At 49.5% G+C, this 24,820-nt stretch overlaps 1 protein-coding gene across 2 annotated transcripts in view; it reads left to right on the forward strand.

The window, feature by feature from the left end:
• Positions 1-24,588, forward strand: part of Btbd9 (BTB domain containing 9) — a 342,942-nt gene extending 318,354 nt beyond the window's left edge. The window contains exons 10-11 of one of the 2 annotated variants that reach the window (XM_051187069.1): positions 14,397-14,475; positions 24,075-24,585. In XM_051187069.1, the coding sequence (XP_051043026.1) occupies positions 14,397-14,475; positions 24,075-24,272 (277 nt within the window). In that variant the 3' untranslated portion in view covers positions 24,273-24,585. Of the gene's footprint in view, positions 1-14,396; positions 14,476-24,074 lie in introns of both variants that reach the window. The other variant, XM_051187068.1, reaches the window with a different exon arrangement.
• Positions 24,589-24,820: the final 232 nt, after the last annotated feature.

Below are 24,820 nucleotides of genomic sequence, written 5' to 3' on the forward strand. Positions count from 1 at the left end.
CACATTCATAACATTTATAAACTGGCTCCTGCCCAGGTTCTCACATCACCAGCATGAGTCTGGGAGAAGGGTATGTCTTGGGAAAGCCAGGGGTGGGAGGAGGAAGGAGAGGAGGAGGGCACTCATCAGAGACAGTGGCCTCTTAAGAGTTAGGAGGCAGAAAAGAGACACTGCCGTTACTTCGTCGTTACCTTGATTGAACTTTGTTTGCCAGGGATAGCAAACTCAATGGACAATGACAGACTGAATTTGTTCTCTCCCTTCTCAGTGGGGACTGAGACTCTGTCTGCTACTAGATTTCAGGCACATTTCAGAAAAACCTGGCTCCTCCTAAGCCAAGCAGAGGGAGCAAACCTAGGATGGTCCCTCATAAGTGGCATGAAACAAAGAAGTATGTGGAGCCTGTGCAAGGCCAGGCCCAAAGGTCCTGCCTTGCTCTCCTCCAGCCACTGAGGCTGGCCAGTGTAGGCCTGGCTCAAAGAAGTGTATGTGTTCCCAGTAGGGGCTTTGCACATAGGAAAGAAGTCATAGCCCCATGGGCCCTTTGAGTGGGCATACCTCCTCCAAGTCCTAATCATCTTATGTAGCTATCATGGCCTAAGGAAGGGGGCTGATTACCTAGAGCTGTGTATTAGGGGAGAATCTTGGTCTGAGGGGTTATTCCTGGACTCTGCTTTGCTTGGAGGGCCATACCAGAAACAAGAGCCCATGACCTCTTCTCCAGTCACTACCTTGAGTGGTTCCTAAGTTTTCCAGGGCAGAGGTTACAGCTCATCCACACATCACTTGTTTCCCTTCCGCCCATCAGTCACTTTTAGGCCAGTCATGTGAGCAGTCATGTGAGAACAGTCAGACCTGGTGGTATACACCTGTCATCCCAGGCAGGAAGATTGTAGATCTGAGCCCAGACCCCAGGGTACATAGCAACAGTCTGTCTTAATAAACAAAGGCTTAGCCCCGGTGGTAGATTACTTGCCTACACACATGCACAAGAGTCTCCCTGGGTTGAATATACCAGCACACAGCAAAAGAAAGGCCAGACTACCATTGTTGGTGGCATGATGCTGATTCAGACACTGATTTCTGGAGTGTACTCTGAAGTATTGAATGTCCCTTAGTTTTTAGTGATACACTCTCCTGTTCTACCTCCCAAATGTCCCACAGTACAGGATCTTCAGAGGGAAAAGGAGTTTTAGCTTCTATGTTCTGCGGGCATAGAGGATGACTGACTACCAGCAAGTAGATAATCCTTCAACATCGGCAAGATTAGGCCTAAGAGAATTTTTTGGTGGTGTTTGGAGTTTTTGTTTGGTTGGTTTGGTTTTTGGGTTTTGGTTTTTCGAGGTAGGGTTTCTTTGTGTAGCCTTGGCAGCCTAGAACTAGCTGTGTAGACCAGGCTAGCTTCAAACTCAGAAATCCACCTGCCTCTGCCTCCCACAGGCTGGGATTAAAGGCGTGTGCTACCACCACCCTGCCAAAGAGAATTCTTTAAATGCAAAATCCACATTGTCCAAAGACATGGACAAACCCTAGAGTGCAGTGGCGGTGACTCTCCTTCCATCGCTGTGCCTTGTAAATTGTTTCTTGAGGTCTGTTTCAGACCCTGTCTAAATCCTAAACTCTGAACAAGACTAGCTTAGATGGGAGCCGTTCCTTATAGGGATGTGATTGTGTGGGAGGCACATGTGTGCATACATGTGGAAGTCAGACACCTCAGCTGTTGGTCCTTTAGTTCGAGACAGTGTTTCACTGGCCCGGAATTGTGCCAAATAGACCAGACTATCTGGCCAATGAGCTCAAGGACTTTGCCTGTCACTGCCATGCTAGTGCTGGGTTTACTAGTGTGGACCGCCACACCTAGTATTTTGTGTGGGCTCTGGGAATCCAGACTTGGGTTCTCATACTAGTAAGGCAAGTGTTGACTACCTGAGCCATCCTCCAGCCCCATAGAAGGTGTTTCTGAACTCCTTTTCCCTTATTCGTTCAGGATCTTCTTTGGTGTCTGAATTTTACTATGTAAGTCTGAAAGAGAGCTCAACAATGACAGAGTTTACTAGAAACTCTGAGGTTTTTCTCCTCAGTTTCCAGGCCTGTATGGGGAAAAGAGAGCCAGCCTTCAGGTGGGGACTCGGGTGGCCTATGATGTTTTGGAGACCCTAGGACTTGTATGTGCAGTGGTGTGTGTTCAAAACACATGGTCCATGGCAGAGTCCCTGTTCCCTGCTCCTTACCTGACAGAGAAACCCGATGACAGAAGTGCTCTCTGCACAAGTGTCTGCAGACACGTAGGAGTGTGTCAACAGAACTTGGTTGTGAGGAAGCCACTAACCTTCTAAGAAAGCAATACCAGACCAGGAGGGTGCTCTGCGGATGCTCATTTGATTGACTAGGCCTCCTCTTTGTGTCTCATAAAAGCTGCTGCCTGGGCAAGTGCACACATGCACATCCATGTTGGCACTCACATGCACGCGTGTGTGTGCACGCGTGCATGCACACATACACACACTCCCACTGCTAGTTTTACACAGACATGAATGTGCAGACAGAAGCAGACCTCTTCTTCCCCCCCTGCATGATACCCTAGCTCATTGCACACTCACACAGCTGTGGCTGCAGGGAGAGGGAGGCCCTCAGCTCCAGTGTCTGTTTATGTGTTTGAGCTGAGAAAGTGATTTTTGTAGCAGAGAGCTCTAAGTGAGACAGACAGAGTCAGAGAATAAGAGAGTGAGATAATTATCTAAATTATGTTCGTGCTATTATCGAAGACGAATATAGTTAAAATGTAATTAAATATGACGGGCTAGCAGGATGTAAGCCAAGCTTTGGAATGCTAATCATCAATTACTACGTCCCCTTAGGGGAATCAAGGAGTGCTCTATGGTAGAGAGGGAGCGGGGAACTGGGGGTGGGCAGCTGAGTGGGATGTGCAGTATGAAAACAGACACCCCCCCCATGCTCATTCAAACACTCCACCAATGTCCCTGGACGCTCTCTCTCTCTGGAACTGCCACAGGCATTAGAAGCTCTCAGTGTGGGCTTGTAGGCTGAGCTGGCAGGAGGGTCCTGACCTTTTCTTTGAGAGGAAACTCCTCTAAAAGGGAAAATTATGATCAAGCAGAGGAGGTAAAACCCAAGGCCAGAATGTGTTAGGGCAGTAAGTGCCTGTGCATCTGCAAGCAGAAGGCATCCCTAGGATGCCACTTTTTCTGACCACCTAGCCCCTGGGCAAGGATCCCTCCTGGAAACCCTACACCCTGTCCACACAGTGAAATTCCCCAAGGAGGCAAAAATAACACCCAACAACCACCACCACCACCACCAAACATACACCCCCCCCCCCCCTTTCCAGGACTCAGCTTTATTTGGCCTGACTTTGGTGCAGAATTGGCTTTTGATATGTGATCAGGGTGATGAATGGCTTCAAAGCAGGCCTCAAGACCTAAGACCTGCTCAGTGGCATGCTTTTACCAATCTGCATGTGTCCTGAGGCCAAGAAAAAAAAAAGCTGGGGAAGGAAGCATGGGGAGTATGTATACATACAGCACACATGTATGTGCACAGACACAGACACACACACACACGGACACGGACACACAGACACTCTCTGTTAAGAAAATATGCTGAGCTATGGTACCTTGTAGTTGTAGATGTCCGATGTTTGCATTTGAACCTACTCGGGTGAGTCCCTGACTGTGTGCCTCCTTAAACTGTGACTAAGAGAATAAAGCAGCCAGGCTCCAAGGTAAAGGCTCCACAGGCCAGGGCTCGGGTCCATGTTCCACTTGCAGCTGCCCTGATGCTGGATTTTCTAATTTTCAAAAACAACCAAACACTGTATTTTAATGGAACATCTCCCAATTTATAAATGAATGCTAACTCAACCTGTAAAAATAACCAGGAAATGAGCAAAATAGGTCTGTGTACTTTCTCCAGTCCTGGTGAGCACGGGCCTCAGGGCTCCCAGGGCAATTCCCTGCCACCTGGGGTCTGTAGTGGAATCAAGTAGATTCATCCCAGTTTCCCTCAGCCTGGCAGGTAAAGGCTTTTAACAAATAGTTGTTGAAGAGACAACAATGGAGGATGGATGGAGGCCAGAGTGCCCAGGAAGTCTGGGCAGTTGAGATAGCTGTTACATCAGTTAAGTGTCAAACAAAATAGAGGACTTGTGACTTAGACCCAGACCTGCTCATGGGCCTAGTGTTAGGTGGTGTTGGACATCCAGGCCTTGGAGCTCTCTAGAATGAGAACTGTGGGCTTGATGTCTGGGAGGAGGACATACTCTCCGGTGTCACCTCTGGAGAGCGGTGCAGATCAGTGAAGGCTGATGGAGCAGGCAGATTCCTGCCTCACCCAGTGTGGACGCCTCTCTTCTTCACCCCGATGGGCCGTAGATCATCTCTTAGATATGATTAAAGAGAGGAGTGTGTCCTTGGCCCATCACATATCCAGACAGTAAGCACCATTTGTGTAGAGGGTTGGCAGGCAGCTTGTGGGATCAGCACAAGGAGCACACTCATAGAGAACTATCAGAGACATCTCTCCCTGAGTCTCCATGCCTACTGTAAGCCTTAATACCTGTCACATCTCAGTGTCATTGGACTAGGGAGGCCACTACTGTCATCCTGGAAGCTCATCTGACAGGGAGACAGCCTCTGTTATCTCTTCCCTTTTCAAGAACTGTTCCCAAAAGGCTCATGGTTGCCTTCTAGCCCTGCTCTCCAAGGCTGTAAATAAATGTGCCAGCCCTTCCTGGTCCTCGTCACCACTGCCTGAGCATCCTCTCTTGACTCTGCTAGTTTTTGTTTTGTTTTTAAATTTTTCAATCAAATTTGTACATTTCCACAATTTTCTCATTCAGTTATTACCTCTGGACTTAGCAAGCAGAAGCAGCAACCCCTTCTTGTTCACCCCTCCTAACCCCAGGTTCCCCACAAAGGCAACCACTTCCCTTTTTCCTATTTTAGAAAGCATGTACAATTTTTAAAGGTGATATATTTAAAGAAAGAATGCATTTTAAAATACTTCAGAATAAAAACTTAGATGTCTTCCTCTCACCCATTTTCTTCCAGAGATTTAGAAATAAATTCGTGCCCCCCCCCCATGTCTTTCTGTCCTGCTTGCCTAGTCCTTGTGGGGAACAGGGGTGTGCCGCTGTCTAGCCAGGTTGTTTCTGTCCATCCAGAGGGGGCACTACAGTGTAGCCTGTGTTCCCACTGCTTTCAGAGTGGGAGCCTACCCTCCATGGAAGAGTGGGGCCACTAGCTTGAGGGACCAGTACTATTAACTAGCTGGGCCTTCATCAGTTCACATTTCTCCTCCTCTAGCAGTGCCTCAAAACGCTTCTGAGCCCACTTGTCCAGTGTCAACTCTGGTCTGTGACCATCAGGTGAACATGCTCGTTCCTGCTATTCTTTGGTCCACACTGTGACATTTCTAAACTGTCATACAGACCAGAGCATGGTTCAGAAGCGAAGAGCACTGGCCACTCGTGCAGACGACCAGATTCTGTCTCCAGCATCCACATGGTGCCTAAGAAACATTTGTACCTGCATTTCCAGCAGATCTGATGTGCTTTTTGGCTACTGCAGATACATGTGGTACACAGACATACATGTAGGCAAAAATCTCATACAAAGAAAATTAACTATTTTTTAAAAGTATTGATCTGCTATTTCTTCACTATCAAATTTCTCCATTGCCTTCCTGCTTTGGAAGTTTCAGTTCCCTCTGTTGCCCTTCCTCCCTCTATCCCTGCTGTGTGAGACTGCAGCTTCGCTGTCTGTGAAGTCAGGTTGGCACTAAGGGGCCTGCAGCTGCTTTGAACCAAGCAGTGTGGCCCACTGTGGCCACCTTTGCTCCTGTTCGTGTCCTGGAGGATAGAAGTTACCTACTTTTCTGTGCCTGTTAACTACTTGTTTTCAAGGCACTTCCCCCGGATTCATCCACTTACCTTTGTATGAACAACACTGATTGCTCTCCTCAAGCCTTCCCAGGGCAGCCCTGCTGCACAGCACTCTTGGGGACTTGCAGCCCATCACCCACCTTCCTGTTCCTCTGCCCTGTTACATGCTCTGTGTTCTGGATCTCATGACTTTGCACTGTTGGAGCTGAGTTCTTTGGCTGAGCATCTTTTTCTAGTAGCTTGCTAGTAATTCCTTCAAGGCACATTGTTTAAGACGTACACCTAAATGCAAGTGACTTTGTTCTTTCTCACTTGCCTTGCAGTTTGGCTGGGGACTGGCTTTTAGTCAGTATGGGGATGAAGTGCTCCTCTGTCCTCTGATGTTAGTCAGTCTGATTCCATCACCAGTTGACCTGGGTGTCAGCATTCAGGCATCTGTACTGGCCTGTCCTTGGGGTTCTGACAGGATCCGCCCTCAGCTGCAGCCACTAAGACACCTCCTGTGCACAGTCACTGAGTTCCCCTTTAACAGGGCCCCACCCACCTCCCTTTTTCTTTCCCTCTCTCTGTTCCACTCTCTCCCCCCCCCTCTCCCCCTTTCCTCTCTCCTCTCCCCTCTTCTTTCCCCTTTTATGATCCCTTCCCCTAATAAATAATAACAGATCCCTCTGCTTGAACCCTGCCTCATGGTGTCTTTTTCTCACTCGCTGTTTTTCTTAAATCACCAGTCTCTCCTCAGAGTCTCTGGAACACTGGGGAGGTTCTCAGAACCATAGCCTTGGTATGGTTGCTCCTCATTTCCCATGTGCTATGGGGGACTTGGTGGCCCAGAAGCCTCTGACCTTTGTACCTGGGGAAGACCCTGTGTACCTGTCTTTGTGTTTTCCTAGCTGGTATTTACTGTTCCTTCTCAGAGGCGTGTCTGACTGAATAGTGACTCTCCTCTTTGTCTCTGTCATCCTGGGACCTTTTTGTTTAATTTCAGCTGGTGGTTTTAATTTACAGCACTGGTTTTGTTATTGTTGTTGTTTTGTTTTCAAAGGGTCCTCTTTGTATCATTTTATTGTCTCAGAGGAGTAATGCTTTTTTGTTTTTTCTTTCTGATAACAGGGGCTTTCCCCCCTCAAGCTTTCCTACATATTAAATTATATCCACATCTTCTGAGCCATTCTCTTCTGTTTGCTTTCAGCCTCTATGCTCAGTACAATGATCTACTCTTTGCTGATGCTTGATGTATTATTCACCTTTAAATATCTTACACTGAGAAAGCAGAGGTTTTCTGTCTGCAGATGGATTTGTGAACACCATCATCAAGCAGGGGCTACTTCATCACTGGGAGACACCTGCCACCCCATCAAGATAGCATATCAATGCCTCCTGGTGTCTTCTCACTGGAATGCTCTTTGACCCAGGCATGACCCTCTCCATTACAAATTCAGAGTTATGAGGCTCAGCTGCCTCTACAGGGAGACCCTACTTATCTGAGTAATCTGCACAGCACTTCCCTTAGTTACTCACACTGTTGTATTTTGCCCATGGTGCACCTTTAACTGGGATCAACTTGAATGCATTGCATTCCTGAACTGTGTTCACAAGGTCTCACAGTCCTGCTGTAGAAATCACTGCCTTTGATTCTGCTTAGACCAGAGCAAAGAAGACCAGGTACCATTGGCATAGGAAGCACAAGGGACAGCTGGGTGGAAATCCTCTCAGTGTCTTGTTCTTGTTCAAGAGCAGCAGCACCTAAATCGCACCCATCCATAGTGTTCCACCCCCAAAGAGTCATGTATTTTGCACTAAGTTAATTCCACTATACAGTGAGTTCTTTCTTGCATAAATAGATACTGTTTTAATCCCTTTCTCTATTTCAAAAGCTGTTTAAGATATACAGAATAAAAAATCATATAATGTTGGCTTCCATTCTCATTGCCCAGGAGTGACCGTTGTTAATATTTCTAACACACACTTCCAAGTACTTTTTAGTTTTAATCAAAGACATGAAATATTGCAGTTAACATTGACATTGCTCCTGTCAGTATTCCCCTTCTCTGCTCTCTGCAGAGACTATCACTGGCTCAAATTTAGCACACGTATTTCTAGGATATTTTAAAATATTTAAGAAACATGGACATTTTCATGAATGGTGTATAATCATTGCAGCTCAAATGGAAAGATATCATGGCATTTGGGAGCCAAGGAATACACAGGGTCACCATAAACATAGTAGCTTACAGTTCTGCTCCAGGGAAAGGTTTTCCCAATGCAAGCATAACAACTTTGCTCCCACAGAGTTTTCCAGCAAAGTAGTTAAGTGTTACAGCTGCTCAGGTTGCCACACTGTTCTAGCTCTGCTCCACTATGGGAAAGGTGATAGTTCTGTTTCACTTCACTCTACTCTGCTCCTGCAAAAGTTGTTACACCTGGACTCCACTCCAGCAAAAGTGTCACACCCCATAACAAAAATCACTCAAGAAATTTATTGGGAAGGGTGAGAAGCAGCAGCAAACTGAACAGGGCACAGAGCTTATATATGTTTTCTTGAGGGGAGGGAGCTTTCCAGGGTGGCTAGGATTGGTGGATTTTTGTAGTCTGATTCTGTAGCAAGCGCAGGGATTGGCATTATTTCAAACTCAGGAGACCTCAGGATTGTTGGGACTTTGAGCTCAGGGATTGGTGAGATTCTGCAGCCTGACCTTGGGGCAAGCACAGGGATTGGTGCCCTGGTCAGGGGCAGGATATTTTTCTTTGGCCCTTTTCACTCTACTTCATGTGAGTGCTGAGGACTGAGGAGATCTCAGAGTTCTTTAGTCACCAATTCCCAGTTCTTGTCACCAACATAAAAAGAACTCAGAGACAGGCAAGAAGCTGAGAGGAAGGAAGTTTTACTACATGGTAAAAGTTCAGAGTTGCGGGGTGAATATGAGCTCTAGGAATTTGGGTAGCTCTGCACATGGGTGACTTTAATAGAGGGAGGAGTCTATTGAGTTAAATGAATAAAAATTGAGGTATTTGAGGCATAGACTGAGGTTTTTCTCAGAATAGGGGTCACTTCTTTCTCTCTTTCTATGGGGTCTTAGAATATGTCATGACACCTTCTGCCTGATGGAGCAGCCAATTCCACAAGGCCAGTGTTATAGAGATGTCATTATAATGAACAAAGGACAATTGGCATATAGGTCCCTGCTGGTTTGGGGTGTATTGTTTCCTGTCACATGGTGTCCTGTAGCAATACTGTTGTTCCGGTATAGAAGCCTGCAGACACTGTGTAGTTTGTATATATCCCTATGTCTGTGCATACTGTCTCAGTCTTGTGTGTGATGTCACACAATATATGCCACCTGCCTGGGCCTGGCTTTTTAGGGTATCTTCTGACCTTGGATCTGGCTCTGAGAGTGCTGGCTTTGGAGGAAGCTACAGAGCCTCTTTAGTGTGTGCAGAGAAGAAACCAGTAGTAGGGATGGGGCACAGCTGAATGGGAGAGCCGTTGCCTGACAGCTCAGGCCCAGCCCTAGCAAATGCACACATATAATCAAAGAAGGCATGCTAATAGCCAACAGCATATAGCCACTGTACTTTGATCTCCTGCACACACTCCTGGGCACATAACCTTAATGGTAAGTACTATACAACAGTCACCCATAACACATAGTAAATGAGACTTCAGGGAGAAAACACTTTCCTATAGCCACCGTGTGGTCCTCTCTGTGTGTGCATGTGTACACATATTTTGTGCACATGCCCCATGGCTCAGACCATTATGATCTCCAGCCCTAGAATACAGTTCAGTAGCTTGTGGGGCCCAGGAGTAAGAGCCAGGAGATAGCTGGTGCTCCACCTGCAGAGGTATTTGGAAGTCTCCATTGTACCGTTTGGTGGAAAAAGACACCTGATTGTCGTCAGGTCCTGCTTCTGTTGTTGACCCTGCATTGGCAACCAACCAGGTTCCTTATGCTGTCCTGTCTCAGGTAGAGTAATGGTTACCCACACTTCTCACTCCTGTTGATGGACACTGGGTGCTCCAGCTCAGAGCTCTGACTTGGTATGGGTGATGGTTAGTAATGCTTACTCCTCAACAGGGGCTATAGGAAGATTGTTTTAGTTACTTGTTTTCCTAACTTAATCCCCACTTGCGAGTGTCACACAAGTCATGAAGGGACTTTTAGAACACCAGTTTGTGTGTTGGGACCACTGTGCTATTTGTATTGTTCACTAATTAGTGTGTAGAAGAATGTTAATCTCCCCAGTGAGGTTATACATGCCACAGGGCTACATTGTCTGTGCATGGATCCCTGGACATCCAGCAGGTGCAGGCTCAAAAATGCATTCATCAATACGTTTAGTTCCTCCGAAACCCAGCTGCCTGCCTGCCTCAAAGGAGGGGCTGCTGATGGAGTATCCTTGGGCATCCTAGTGCCCAAACTTGATGGTTCATAGACAAGGCATAGGGAAGCAGTCTGGCTTGCCCATATTCATCCTTCTTTAGCATTTAGTAAAAGCTAACACTGTCCTGGGTGTTTCTTTCTGTGCTGTGCTTAAGTCCTCATAAACATATTTTAGACAGCAGTCATTACTCCTACTTTGTAGATGAGAAGACAAAGGGCCCAGACAGGCTGAGAAACTTATTAATAAAAGTTCAAATTGAGGGCTGGGTGTGGTGGCACCCTAGGAGGCAGAGGCAGGTGAGCTGGAGGCCAGCCTGGTTTAAGCTCTAGGGATAGCACATATAGCTAGGACTACATAAAGAGACCTTGTCTCAAAAATACAAAAACACCAAAACCAAAAAGATTCAATTTGAGATTCAAACCTAGGTGCCCAGCTCCAAGGCCCAAATTGAGTCTACCCTACCCGAATCACAGCCTGTGTGCTGAACACACATTTGATGATACAATGGCATGCGCTTTCTCTCGCATCTTCCTGCTTCGTGGCCTTTGTTAGCTCCTCACAGCAGGTGAGGTCAATGCCTGATTTTCATGGGTGTGTGTACACACTACCAACCAACTGTACACACTGTGTTACTCATACCAGCCTGTCAGCAGTGTGCATGTACAGGTCAGAGGACAGCTCGTAGGAGTTGTTTCTCCCCTTCCTGAGCTGCATTGTTACTCACTGCCCCAATACAGGGTTGCCATCAGCATCATGGCAGTCATCCCATACTTTACCCGAACACATAGGAGTCCCATGAAACCCCAAGTGGACATCACTAAGACCTCATTCTGGTTGTGTCCTCAAGTGAGGATTCCACAGGCAGCTGGGAGAAGTGTGCTGTGTCTCTATAGAGCCAGAGTAGGGGTTAGAACTGCAGGTGTAGTTGGGGTTTGGGACATGTAATGAATCTCAGAATGAAGACCATATCTGTTTTCCACCTATTGCTCCTGTTCAGATCCTTCAGCCAAGCCTATATAATGCTAGGTACTGTCCTAGCGAGACATGAACTAACAAACGTCTCCTCACCCTAGAGAGCGACAGACCAAAGATGGAAGTCCAGCTTTGTGAGCCAGTGAGTTTTGTGGGTTACTTATAGCAGCATGGATGAGGGATTACTTATGGGATCAGAAGTGATTCAGACAACTGCATCACCAAAGCCCACCCCGGAGTGCATGACAGCTCACAGAAGGGAACCTGGAGACAGGGCAAGCCACAGGCAGATAACAGGCTGCAGTGTCTTCTCAGACAGCTGAGCTGGTCTGAGCCTCTCTCTACCAGGCAGCTGAGTCTTCTAGTCTGAGTGTCTGAGAAGTTCTCACTGATTTTATATACTTGGGGAGGGTGAAACCTTTTGAATCTGGTCAGTTTCAGGGACTTCCTGAAGCCTTTGAGTTGTTCACTTCCTGAGCTTAAGGAGCTTTCCTGAGAATGGATTGCCTCACCTCCATAGGACTTAGTTTTCCTCATGGTGAAGGGTTACTCTTGGAAGGGACTGCTGTCCATCAGACTGGCTTGGTTAGGTAATCTGCCATTCCAGAGCCACCCTTGACCCTTCCTGAGATGTGCCTGACAAGTTGGCCATTGAGCAGCCATCTCCAAAGCTCACAGGAATGGCCACAGCCTTGGCTGATACAGCGTCCTTGGTGCTGGCCTTCTTGGTTCTGTGAGACTTTATTCCGAGCATTGACCTGAGTCACACTGCAGTTGTGACAAGTGGTTCAGATGGTGTTCCAAAGCTGTCCATTTCTTCACAAGACATCATTTGAAGTGGTTTTGACAAAGTCTGGGGATCACACTCCGGGAAGTGGGGAGGGGAGGAGGTGGGGGTGATCATCCCCATCCAGGCAGCTTCCTTCTACTTTGCTCTTTGGATTGGTGTCTAGTTCTGCTGGAAATGAGATCATATATTCAACTCTCAGGCTGTGTTAGTGAAAATGAACTCTAATGTGATTAGATACTAATGCAATGTAATGGAGGAGCAGTATTAAATTGAGACCTTCTGATCTTATTACTCCACAAACTCAGGCTCTCTCCTGCTCAGCTGCTGCCCTGCCCCGAGCCCCAGGCCAGGCAGAAGCCTAAGTGGGAGAGAAAAGGCCAGGAACCTGCCAGTAACGAGACCTGTGTGCCAAGAACACTCCAGGCAGACCCACTTACGAACTGTGGCAGAGGCGGCAGGGGCCTTGGGTCTGATGCTGGCCTGCCCACAAGCAAAGTGTCCAGTGCTCTATGAGGCCTGAGAGGTCCCCCATGTAGCCTTACCTTAAATCTAAAGTCTCTGGAACCGTGATGGGTGCAGGCTAGAAAGACCCCCTGCTCTGTCTCCTGCCTTCCCCGCCCTCCTCTCAAACCCAGGGATGGTTACAGGCTCCTGTGTGTGTCCTGGTCCTAGGATGAAGGCAGAGTTCTGATGCCTCCCACAGTCTGCTTCCCCAGCCACTCTTTAGAACCCCCACAGCCTTGCAGACCTTCCTGCCCACAGACTGTCTCCTGTCTGGCAGGCACCCCAAGAGCAGGAGACCCTGCTGAGATGCAGGGCAGAGAGGCATGCATGGGGGATGGGCAGGTGGGTTGTCTAAGTGTGAGTAATAGTGTTTTTACAGAGAAAGTGATTTTTCTTACTCTGTTTTCAAAAACTTGCTTCCGGAGGCAAGCCTTTGTGCACAGGATGGTAATGACTTTTTAATGACCCTAAGAGGACTGGTGTCCGGGCAGCGGAGAGTCGGTCTCAGTGGGAGGTGCATAGTGAGGAGGAAGATAGAACACCTGAAGCCAAATGGGAAAAACAAACTGCAGATACATGTATTTCCTTTGCTAGCATTCCTTGGTAATTAGACAATTACTGGAAACAGCTTCACAGCAGCTGGCATTTCTACAGTGCGGGAGGAGGGCCGGCGCAACTGTGAGCTGCTCACATGGATTATAGATTGTCCCGGAGTTCGCAGTCACAGTGTGCATGCTCATGAGCTGAGGAGGGCCAGGCCAGGAGCAGGGCTCCTCCTGCACCCATGTGGGCTTCTAGGTGAGCTTCTAGGTGTCAGGGTTGCAGCTGGGGTGATGGCTCAGTGGGAATCATGCTCACTGTGCAAGCTGGAGCGGGGTTTGGATCCCAGCACCCACTTAAAGGACAGGTCCATCAGCAGTGTGTGCCTGCAGCTCCAGTGCTGCAGGAGGGGCAGAGAGTCAGGAGGATCTCCAGAGCTTGCCAGCTAGCTGGTCTTTCTGAAAAAGGCAAGCTCTGGGTTCAGTGACAGATCTTGTCTCCAGGCTTGGTGAGAAATCGTATCTCAAACAATAAGGTGGAAAGAGTAAAGGAAGATGCCTGGCATTGACCTCTGGTCTCAACATGCACACTACACATACATGGGAAGGAAGGAGAGAAGGGAGAGAGGAGGGCGGGGGGGGGGGGAGGGGGATAAACTAAAATAGAGATTGATTTGGAAGCCACTCTGGAAGCCACTCAGAGATAGGCTAGTCCTGAAAGGAAGGAAGCCCTGTGGGGCCATGTTTGGGAGCAGGAAAGGCTGGAGACTGCAGGGCACTTACCTGTTAGGGGCCAGCTCTGGTCCAGTGAGCCCTGCAGCTCCAAGCTCAGGCACAGGACCCACCCCACCCTGTCCCACCCAGCCACCCCACTACCCTGTTTCAGGACTCTCCTCCCAACAGCTTCCAGTGCAGGCGCCCACCCCTGACTCAGGGTTGACATTTGTGCTGAACTTCTGCTAATTCTGCCAGTGAGGGGGGCACCACGCTGTGGGTGAGGACTCCTGTATATAAACCCCACCACACTTGATTGTCACCAGGCAAGCGTGTCCACAGTCTTGCTTTGTTTTTGATGGCAGTTACACACAGTAGTGGTACCTGCTCAGGTGAGATGGCCGGCTCCCAAATGGGACAGTGCATTTCCTGCCTTCTTCCACGACATCACGGTGGAAGCCCCACCCTACCCCCAACCTCCTCTCCCTGTAGACTGGGTCTCCTGGCACAGGAGCTGACATGACCCATTGCCAAACTGTCAGCCAAGCTGGCTGTACCAGCTAACCAGGAAAATTATTGTGTTTCCTCTCAGGTCCTGGCAGTCAGTCACTTTTGAAAGACAGCCTGCCTCCTTCATCCGAATCGTCGGAACACACAACACAGCAAATGAGGTAAGGGCTCTCTCCTGAGAAGTGCTGTTTCGTGATAACCAGGTAACCACTGCATCCCACACCCCGGTTAAGTGGATCTCTCTGCCCTGCCTGGTAATGGTCTGTTGTTACTGCAACTCATTATAAAGGAATCCCCACCCTCATCCAGAGGGGATGCCATTGTCAGGGTTCTGTTCACTGGCAAGAGAAAGCCAACAGCTGCTGCTCGGAGTCTTCCGCCAGCCTGGGTGAGAATAGCATAAGAGACCCTGAGCTGTGCTGTTGGCTTGGTGCACCGTCACTGTCTTCCTGATCACCATTCCACATCAGTACACACCTCCGGAGGCTCCGATTAAAGACATGGGGACAGTGAGATGGAAAATGAGAAGTAATTACTGCAGTGGTACCATGCAGGGTACCATGTACCCTGGTCTTTTTTGCTTCTTCTCAGGATTGGTTCATGGGTGTGCCGTAATGGGAGCCTGTGCGCTCGGGGTGTGCTCTAGGCTCCTTCTGGCTGTGATTGGTGTTTTCACTGTTGGGCTATATTATAGAAGGAAAGCCTGCTGGCATTAGAGTCCACACCAATGGGTCTCACATGCTGGCCTCCTGCCCTTTCTTCTCAAGCGGGTGACTCCTGTGAGTCTGAGTGCACATAGGGTCCTGAAGAATTCAAGGGCTGCACTAGCCTCAGGGTGTTCCCACATGTGAAGGAGAAACACATTAGGTAGCAAACTGAAGAGCATGGCAGACATGCTGGGGTGGAGGGGGGTATCCCCTGCTTCCAAAACACAGACCTCTCTCTGCATTGTCATTTTGCACCCGACCCACACATAGTAGAACTGGCCCAGTTGTGCCCGTTACTTTCGAGCATCCTTTCTCCAGAAAATGTCCAGGTATGTCTGGTGCTTCAAGGACAGGTTTAAAAGTGGAAATGGCATTGTCATTTAGATCCATTTTGCCTTTTTTACTTCTTTAGGGTAATAATGACCCTACAGTGTGTTTCCTATAGGGACCAGCTGATAAACGGACCCCAAGTGTTTTCTCCTGCTTCCAAAACTAACTTGAAATTTTCGGAATAGTAAATCAGCTGATACTTTTACAGACATCTAAACTTCAGGCCATAAGGGTGGCAGGGTAGCAGGACAGCTCTGAGCTCAAGGTTAGGCTGGGGACAGAGTGAGCACCGGGTAAGCCGGGGCTGTACTAGCAGGGTATCCTTAAAACCCGAATAAATAGGTAAGTAGATGCCAGGTCATAAGGCCATTTGTCTCTCTGTTATATCAAAACCAAATTTGAATTTGCATTTAATGTTTTGTTTTCAAATTCATAATTTTTTAATTTGACCAATAAGTTGCAATTGTTGTTTTTTTAAACTCATCTCCTTTTTAATTTTGTGTATAACTGTTCATATGGGCATCTGCAGCTACAGGGAAGCCGGCTTACAGTTGTGAGCTGCCTGAATGGATGCTGAGAACTGCACTTGATTCCTCTAGAAGAGCAGGAGGGGCTCGTAACCACTGATCTCCCATCTGTGCAACACTGAGCTCTAATATTTACCATTTAACTTTATCTGTACAAATAACAAAAGTAAAATATTTTCTGTTCAAAGTCTTTCTAATGCAGTGAGTCCCCGTCCCCACAGGAAGATTAATCTTCTGCGTAAATGCCTAGATGGAACTCCATGATGATGGTTATAAGGAGGGGATTCTCAGGTCAGGAGGCTGGTGACCAAAGCAAAGGGAAAGAGCCTTGGTCATGGGATTTCAAAGTGGTTCTTTCTCAGGCCTTTCCTATCACAATGCTATAAAACAGGGTGCAGGGTCTCTCTTAAGGGTGTGTCCCCCAGCTCTCTGCAGGTACTCAGTGGTGCCTGGACAGTGTTGGTGGTCCTAGCTGGAGGGCAGCCTCTTATGGTCATATACCTCATTTGGCTGATGACTAACTTCCCTAGCTGCCTTCCAGGGTCAGTTATTAACTGAGAAAAAAAAAGCCTCAGCATAGTGTTGACACCTGGAAAACATCTTGAATCATAAGATACATGATGAACAGGGCTTCAGGATAGAATCCATAACCATCATTCCCAGAGTGCACTTTGAGGAGCAAGCAGGCTGCATCTCCCAGGGCATGGAAGATGTGGCAGACTGCCAGAGTTTTGTATATCTCTGGAAAAAAGGATATGACTGACTGTCGCTTGTCGGGACAGAGGAGGACTCAGGGCTGGGTGGGCAGATATATCCCTGGGGATATATCTCTAAAGGAGAAGTGATGTCCCCGGGCAGGAGTGTAGAGCTGATGCGTGGGGCATGGCCACGGAAAGGAAGCTGGGGATGAATGTTCAGGAAAGCGCGGTTCTGTCGGCCCAGGGAGCCAGTAGCATGCTGTCATAAATAGGGCTGAGGAGAAGTAGGGTTTCCTCAGCCTGCCCCTGCTCAGCTGCCAGGTGACTTCAGTGGCAATCTTAGCTTGACTTCTGGAGCCAAGCCCCACACACTGTATGGCTGACGTGATAGACACTTGTTTCTCAGAGCTCAGGCCAGGTTGTGCAGTCTGGCTGGTATGGGAGCTGGGCCAGCCTTCTATCTTTGCATGGTCTTTCTTGGAGCACATACCTGGAAAGGGAGTTAATGAGATCTGGTTCCCTCTCCCTTCCTGTGAGGACTCCACAGAGCCCTGCACCTTGGTCCCCTTTAAGCCTAGTGTGGCCCTCAAAGGCCCTGCCTTCTACTGCTGTCTCGTGGCAGTGGGGCCGGGTCTTCCCTTATGAGTCTGGGGGATTTCATTTTAGACTAGTACTTGTTTCCCTTCAGGTGAGTGCTTGTACCCCAGGCCCGCGATGCTCTGCCGTTACTGTTGTAAGTTGCACAGGAGAGCCTGGCTTCTAAGTTTTGTTTGTTTTAGTTATTTACTGGTCACAAAATCTACAGTTGGAGGCTGAGCACTGTGCTGCCCTGCTGGGGAGGTCTTCGGAGAAGGCATGCCTCGGAGCAGGGGTGTGGGGTGCCCACACAGGCTCCTGAGAGTGGAAGAGCTTTCACGGGGACAAGGTGTCCTGGTTTAGAGCCCCTCCGTAGTCTCTACAGCCTGGAGCATCTAAGATGACAGCTTTTCAACTCTGTGGTGGATTCTGCCATGACCTCCAGTGTCCAGCTGGCTTAGGATAATGGGGCAGATACAAACAGGGCTGGATGAGGCTGCCAGGCCCAGGCAGGTTAGGATTCTGTGTCCGGCCAGGCTCTGCTATGTCCCGAGGGTTATTAGCATGTGTCTGCTGTGGTAAGCGCCCTCTTCCCTCAGCTCTAGGTACTCCTGCTCCCTGTAGGTCCAGCTATCTGAGCACACTTGATTTTCCACCTTCCCTGCTGTCCTCCCGGAAGTGATGCTCCAGGAAGTAGTGCTCCTCCTCCTCCCTGTAGGACCCAGTGCTCACTGCCCGCAGAAGAAATGGCAGACAACACAGCATGTCCCTTCCATGCTGGGTGTACATCATAGTGTGTTGAAGGACACCAAGGCCCCCATGTAGTAGGACCCCCTTTACATACACCTCAGGCCGGGAGAAATGCTACAGATGACAAAATGGCTAAGGAAAAAGGCAAGGAACAATACTGTCTCAGCCAAATTAGAGTTCCTGGGGTAGGAGGGCTTGAGTCAGGCAAGTGCAGAGTCCCGCTCTTCACCAGGGCTGTGGCTAGGTATATGGAATTCTCAACAAACTGTCTATACCGTTATATAAAATGTGGCACCATGGAGAATATGTACCAGGTATATAAGTATTCGTATTTGCTGGTTTCAGGAAATCCTCACTAGAGTACAGAAGCTCTTAGAGCTCCTGAACCATGCCTTCTTAATGGTGAAAAGCCATTTTTCTAAAGGCTGGCTCTTAACATCTGACTGCGGTGTCTCCCAGAAAATTGTGACACAGTGAGGGGCTGACGTGGGCTGCCTGGCCCACACCTCAGGAAGCTGCACCACACTCTGATGGGCTTGCTTTGTGCACCGCATATGCTAGGTCTAGGAGAGACTGAGAGAGCACTTCCTTACGGGGACTGCAGCCTCTCTGCCTGGCAGTGCACCCCTTGAAGAGCCCTGTACTTCAGGTGACATTTGTATCTCTAAGTCCTGTGACATGGTGGACTGCTATTCAGGGGTAGCTGAGATGGCCCGATGCAGGTGGGTGCAGGGACAGTCAAAGAGCAGACTTTCTTCTATAAAAGAGCAAGTGGAGGAGCAGGGCCGTGCAAGTCATTCCACACTTTGCCATGTGCCAGGAACTGTAACCGGCCATGTGCTTGCTGCGAGAGGGTCACACAGGCCAGCAGCAGCAGCCAAGTCCGGGTCTGCATGAGAGCTGGGCACTCCTCACAGGCTCCATGAGGCAGTGAGTGATTCTGGGATCCTAGTGCCTCCTCGTTCCCATAGCAACATGTGGATTTAGTGAAAATAAAACCAGGACAACAGACTCTGGAAAACTTGCTGGCTTGGGGTAATTATTTTCCAGATCCCCCCTGGAGTGTGCCCTGACCCCTGAAGGACTCCATCCATGTTCTCCCCAGAGACAACATCTAGGCCCAGAAGGTGCCTCACAGCAGCCTCATCTCAGAATTCCCAGGGCCACAGCAGACATGCAGCAGACTCAGAGCAAATAGGGAGGACAGCTCCAGCCTGCATGAGACACGTCCCCCCCCCCCCCTGCAGGCCCCTCTGCTCCTGGGGTGAGCCTGTCCCTCCTGGAGTGTTGTGTCTCAGTAGCCAGAGAAAGATATACAAGATATACACTGTGTGAGCTGACCCTGGCACACATAGGTTTCCTGTGGCACCGTGGACAAGGCTCTGTGGACTAGGGTAAGGTGCTGATCCAGAAAGACAATGGTGTAGGGTACCCAGACAGGCTTGGTGGACAGCTCCAGCAGGAGGATGTGACCTAGAGCCCAATGCACTGCAGCTCTTGAAGGTAGAGTATGGCATGGCACACAGCAGTTTCCACAGGGTGAGTGGGCTGGAGTGTTGGTTCCAGGAGTCACTGTTGACAAGATTAGGAGTGGCGAGGGGGAGAAGCTGGGGCCTTCATAAGCCTGTGTGTCCTCTTGTCGTGGGAGGTGGGAGAGCTGAGGTGCTTGTGAGAAAGTTCAGAGCTGTGTAGAGGGGAGAAGACAGAGGGTGGGGAGGAGCCGTAAGTGAGAGAGGTTCAGGGAGAAGCAGACTTCAGCAGTACACAGGCGCAGCGGTCCAGGTCAGGTGGCCTCAGAAAAGGATAGGGAGGCCTGGAGGACAGTAAGACCACACTGTGATGGGAAGGACAGGGCAGACCACACTGCCACCTTTACCTCCCACCACTCTATGACCCCAGGTCACTTCACCTTCCTCCTTTGTAGAAGGAAGCCCTGGTTAGGCCACTTCTACCAGGACTGGGAACTCAGGCACCCCAGAAACCGGGGATGCAAGGATATTCTCCACTTGTGTTCCATAGGTTTGGTTTGGTTTTTAAAATAACTTGAATATACCCCACCAAACATAACAAGATGACTCTTTTTAACTACTTGAATTAGTCAGGCTTTTTGCGTCCTCTGCCCAGGTGTTAAGAAAAACCCCTGTTCATCTTGGTCACCTGGCCTTGTGCACTCCTGCATGGTGGCAGGGTGGTGCTGTTCAGTCAGGGTGTGTCACTGCCCCTCAGTCCTGTCTGGCAGGGCCTTCACAGGCACACTGAGCTTAGATGTGCCTCTCCAGTCTCCTAGGTGACTGATTCTACAGCCAGCAGTAAGTTCACTCAGGAACACACACACATTAAAAACAGTGAAACAAATTTAAAAACTTAGAAATAACAACGAAAAACACAGAAGTAGGAAATTCTAGGGACACCTAGGGGAAGGTTGTTTTTTTTTTCTAGAACTTTCCAAACAGTAGAGTTATAGCTATGAGGATGTGATATTATAATGTTAAAGTAGTGCCATGTATGTAAGCATTGTCACAGAATCTTAATCCCATGCCTAGGGATAAATACTCATGAAAATGGTACTTATGCTTTATAATACTGAGGTGTACACCTTTCTCCTTTCTTTCTTTCTTCCTTCCTTTTTTTTTCCCCCTGCTTTTTTGAGACAGGGTTTCTCTGGCTTTGGGGGCTCTCCTGGAACTTGCTCTTACAGACCAGGCTGATCTTGAACTCAGAGATCTGCCTGTCTCTGCCTCCCAAGTGCTGGAACTAAAGGCGTGTGCCACCAACACCTGGCAAGGTGTGCACCTTTGATCCCAGCACTTGGGTGGAAGGTAGAGGCAGAAAGATATGGAGTTCAAGGCCATCCTCAGCTCTATAATGAATTTGAGGTCATCCTGGACTTCACTGCACGGGCTGTATACCTCCCAAAGGGTCTGGATGGCACACACACACTGCATGGGCTCACAGGAAGGAACATGCCAGACCATTTCAGACACGTCCAGGATTACAGCTCCCACAGAGGCCTGGCAAAGTGATAATAAACAGCAGCCACAAGAAAGGACAGCCGGGTGTGAGGAAGACTGGGTCTGATTGATACACATGACTGCATTGCAAATTGGCCGCTCCTCTCGGGGGAGAGATCCTATGTTGCTGAAGATGGTTCAGCGAAGGTGCCCCTTCATGAACAGCAGCAATCAAACAGGCTAATGGGATACACGATTGCCGAAAAGTTGAAGGGAAAATGATGTGGAGACCATGGTAATGGCTTTGCATAAATCAGAAGTTTGCCTCTGCCCGGTATGCCTCATTCACTTTTGGTCACATCCTTTCCGAGGAGTATTGCAGTCTGGGGAAGGTTTGGAGGAGAGAAATTGTATCACACCAGCTCCTAAGCAAAGAGAAAGCCAGGACTTGGCCATTTCATCTCATGTGAGGCCCATAAGTGCATGGTAGGAAGAAGGGAGGGGAGGAAGTAGGGGCAGGAGCATGGTGGGTTAGCAAGGACACATTTCCTAGGCCCTCTGTGATAGTCACACTCGTTCAAGCTATTCGCTTCCTACACCAATTTCCATACAAGTTATAAGACCAGAAGGCCACTTTCTATGAGGTCTCTGTGAGGGCCTGACTATAGGCAGCCTCAGGCCCAGCATGGCTGCCCTGAAGTGTAGGAGGTTTCATCTCCATTTGAGAAGAGAAACCATTAACTACAAGCTCTTCCAGGTCCATGTACAAACTGGAAGGTATTTGGGGTCAAAGGGAGGGGTCTTGACCTGTGTTGTGTATGGTGATGCTGAAGAGCGGCAGGTACCATGGCATTTACACAGCGTGTATAAACATCTTGGGTAGTGCAGGAACTGTGTGCATATGACTTGCCCTGAACATCGCTGAGACGACTGAACCAGGCACAGTCACAGAGAGGTGACAATAGCAGGTGGAAGGCAACTGCCAGAGTGAGATTCAGGGCTAGACCTGGACCAGGACTCCAGGACTCCCCCTCTGCCTCCAAGGCCACTCATCCTGCCTCCTAGCTCTTTGGGGCCTGGTCTATGCAGTCTTCTCTATTATAGGGAACACTTCTCTGGAGTACTCCCTAAGGTCCACTCCAGGCATCATGTCATCCTGACATTGCCTTGGTGTCAGCACCCCAGTAGGCTAGGCAGGTCCCCAGCTCCCTCTCTGTGGTGAGTGAGCACACCCCAGCGGCACTGGTCAGAGTTGGTGCTCAGTGGTTGCTGTGAGCATCTATGGGACCCAGGGGAAGGAACAGGGGAGGGCTGTCTGTGGAGTGTTCTCAAGGCCACAGCCTGTCTGAGAGTCCCAGGGTCGCTCGCTGCAGGGCCAGTGGCTTTCCTCTACCAAGTCCTTGCCACATGCTGCAGGCTCCTTTTCTTTCTTCTCTTAGTATCCTTTAAGTGTGACTCCTTCCTAGATTGTACACGGCTGCTTTACCTCAGGGTACCCAAAGGCTTGTCGTCTGCTTTTTCTAAGCGTGGCATTTGAATTTGTCACCACACTCGTGTTTCTTCTGTAGTCTTTATAGATAAAGTTTGGTTTGCAGGAGTTTGTCGTGGCTAGATGTTTCTGGCCGCATGCAGCCCTGCTCCAGCCTGATCTTGTCAGCCAGTCCCTGCACCCCTGCTCCATACACACCTGCCTTAGTTCCCAGAGCTAAGCAACAGTGGCAAGCGCAAGCGCAGCCCTGTCCTGCAAGGCCACCTTGTCCTCCCTGACTTGTGCTGACTTCCTGGGCTGCTCCTTGCTTGTCCAGGTATGCCCTGGCACGCCTTCACCCTTCACGCCCTTAAGGTATATGTCACATTCTTGTTCCTCCCTGACCTCTTGTCACTCACTCTTAACCAGTTTCGTGCCCTCCCCCCACTCTGTGGCGTTTCCTCTAGAGGCTGTGACTGGGTGAATGGCATCCTGTGTATCACCCTTGCCAAGGAGGCTTTCACCTGTGCGACTCAGGGTTTGCAGGAACAGCTGGGTCAGGGGTCACAGTTCTTCATGTCTGATGATTACATTACCCTGCAACTGCGGGACCCCTGGGACTCATTGCAGGAAAGTTCAGCCTGTGTCTTTTAACTCAGGTAGACTCTCAAGACTTGTGTGGCCTGGGGGAGAACTGGGTATGGCCTTTGTGGATGAGGAGTCCCCAGGAGAACAGCACTGGCGCTGACATGTGGCTTGACAGCCCAGTTGGACACACTGGCATTCGAGTGAGAGAAAATGATGCAGGGTGAAGTGGCAGTGGGAGGGGACAGATCAGTGGGGAAGCCAGGCACCCGGTGTGCACATCCTCTGACAACTTGCATCTTCCAGGCTTTGCCCAGCATGGGCTGAGCCACTCACCCATCCCGGGTTAGGGTTTTTATCATCTAGTTACTCCTGCAGGCAGAAGGGCTGCAGAGCCTGGGTCTACAAGTGTCTGTCCCAAGAGGGGCACTGAGAGATCTCCTAGGTTTTCCTGGCCTGAGGAGAAAACTGGCAGAGCAAGAGAGGGCAGGCGGAGGGGCAGGGAGGAGGGGGCTGGGTGCTCTTGCTCTGCTCAAAGGAAACAAAGAGTGGCTGCCTGGCCCCAGGTCCTCCTGCCTCAGCTTCCTGAAAGGCTATGACTATAGGTTTAGGCCAGAACACCTGGCTGAGGAAAGAGAACTTAACTAACTTATGAATGAAGCAGCCAGAACCTGAAAGCAATTATGGAAAGGTTTTAGCTAGGAAACTTGAACACGTTTTCGTAATTCTGGAAAAAATTTATTTATATTTAAATAAGAACTCACTGTGTTCTCTCCCTCTCCTCCCCTCCCCTCCTCTCCCTCCTCTCTCCTCTGTCTCTCCTCTGTCTTCTCTCTTCCACCCCCTCCTTCTTTTTTTTTTTTTTTTTTTTTTTTGGCAAAGGAATAGTTCAAAAGGGAGAAAGGGGTCAGAGGAGAAACGCTGGTTCTGAGTGGTCCAGCCTGGGCTTTTGTAACGCTGGAATTGTCTTTTTGCATTTACCATGATTGACCACCTGCTTCTAAAACCTTGTTTGCTTTCAGGTAGCTGAGACAGGCAAGGAGCCAGGTGCGCACTGGGAACTGGGAGATCCCGCACTCAGCCAGCACACCTGGGCGTGGCATCGTCTCGGCTCCAAGCTTCAGGGCCCAGGCCGAGCCGCTCACCCGCCCTTTCTGTCTCTTACCAGGTGTTCCACTGTGTCCACTTTGAGTGTCCGGAGCAGCAGAGCAGCCAGAAAGACGGGAGCAGTGAGGAGCCGGCGACAGGTGACCCCAGCACCCCCAGTCAGCCGCTCGACCCTCATGCTCTTCGAGCACCCAGCGCCAGCTCACTACCCCCGAGTCCGAGCCCCAACTCACGCTCACCCAACCAACAGCACCAATAAAGGAGGCAGAGGACGTGCTGTGACTTGGGTGGGCCTGGGTGGAGCAGGAGCGTCCCCTCCCCCACCCCCAAGGAGGAGCATTCCTGGCTGCAGAAGCCACCCCCAACCAGGCTTCTTCCCTCAGGGGACAGAAGGGCACCCATGCTTTGCCAGTCTTCAGGCAGTCTCCAAGGCAGGAAGTGGGTCTTGATTCTTCAACTCCTCCATTAATTCCTACCTCTAATGTTACCAAGGTACCAGGCCCAAGCTCAATACAAAAAGGAACCCTAGGCCTTGACAACCAAAGGGCCCAGTCCTGGAGTGTCCCCTCTGTGGCACCGTTGCGCTGTGTGGTGGTCTGTAGTTGTGTAGTTTATCTCTGTTTGCTAAGTCACGGGTGTTGCAGGCTTGTGGAACTGCTCTGGCCTTCTGCAGCTGCACGGGTGTCCTCAGTCTCCAGTGCTTGCACGTGGGCAGAGCAGAGGCTGTCCCTCCTAAATGAGACCAGATGCAGCTCATCCTGGCACTTAGCCTGATCAGAAAAATGCTTGCAGTTCTACCAGACACAC

Source organism: Phodopus roborovskii, unplaced genomic scaffold (assembly GCF_943737965.1).
Source record: "Phodopus roborovskii unplaced genomic scaffold, PHOROB, whole genome shotgun sequence".
NCBI classification, from domain to species: domain Eukaryota; kingdom Metazoa; phylum Chordata; class Mammalia; order Rodentia; family Cricetidae; genus Phodopus; species Phodopus roborovskii.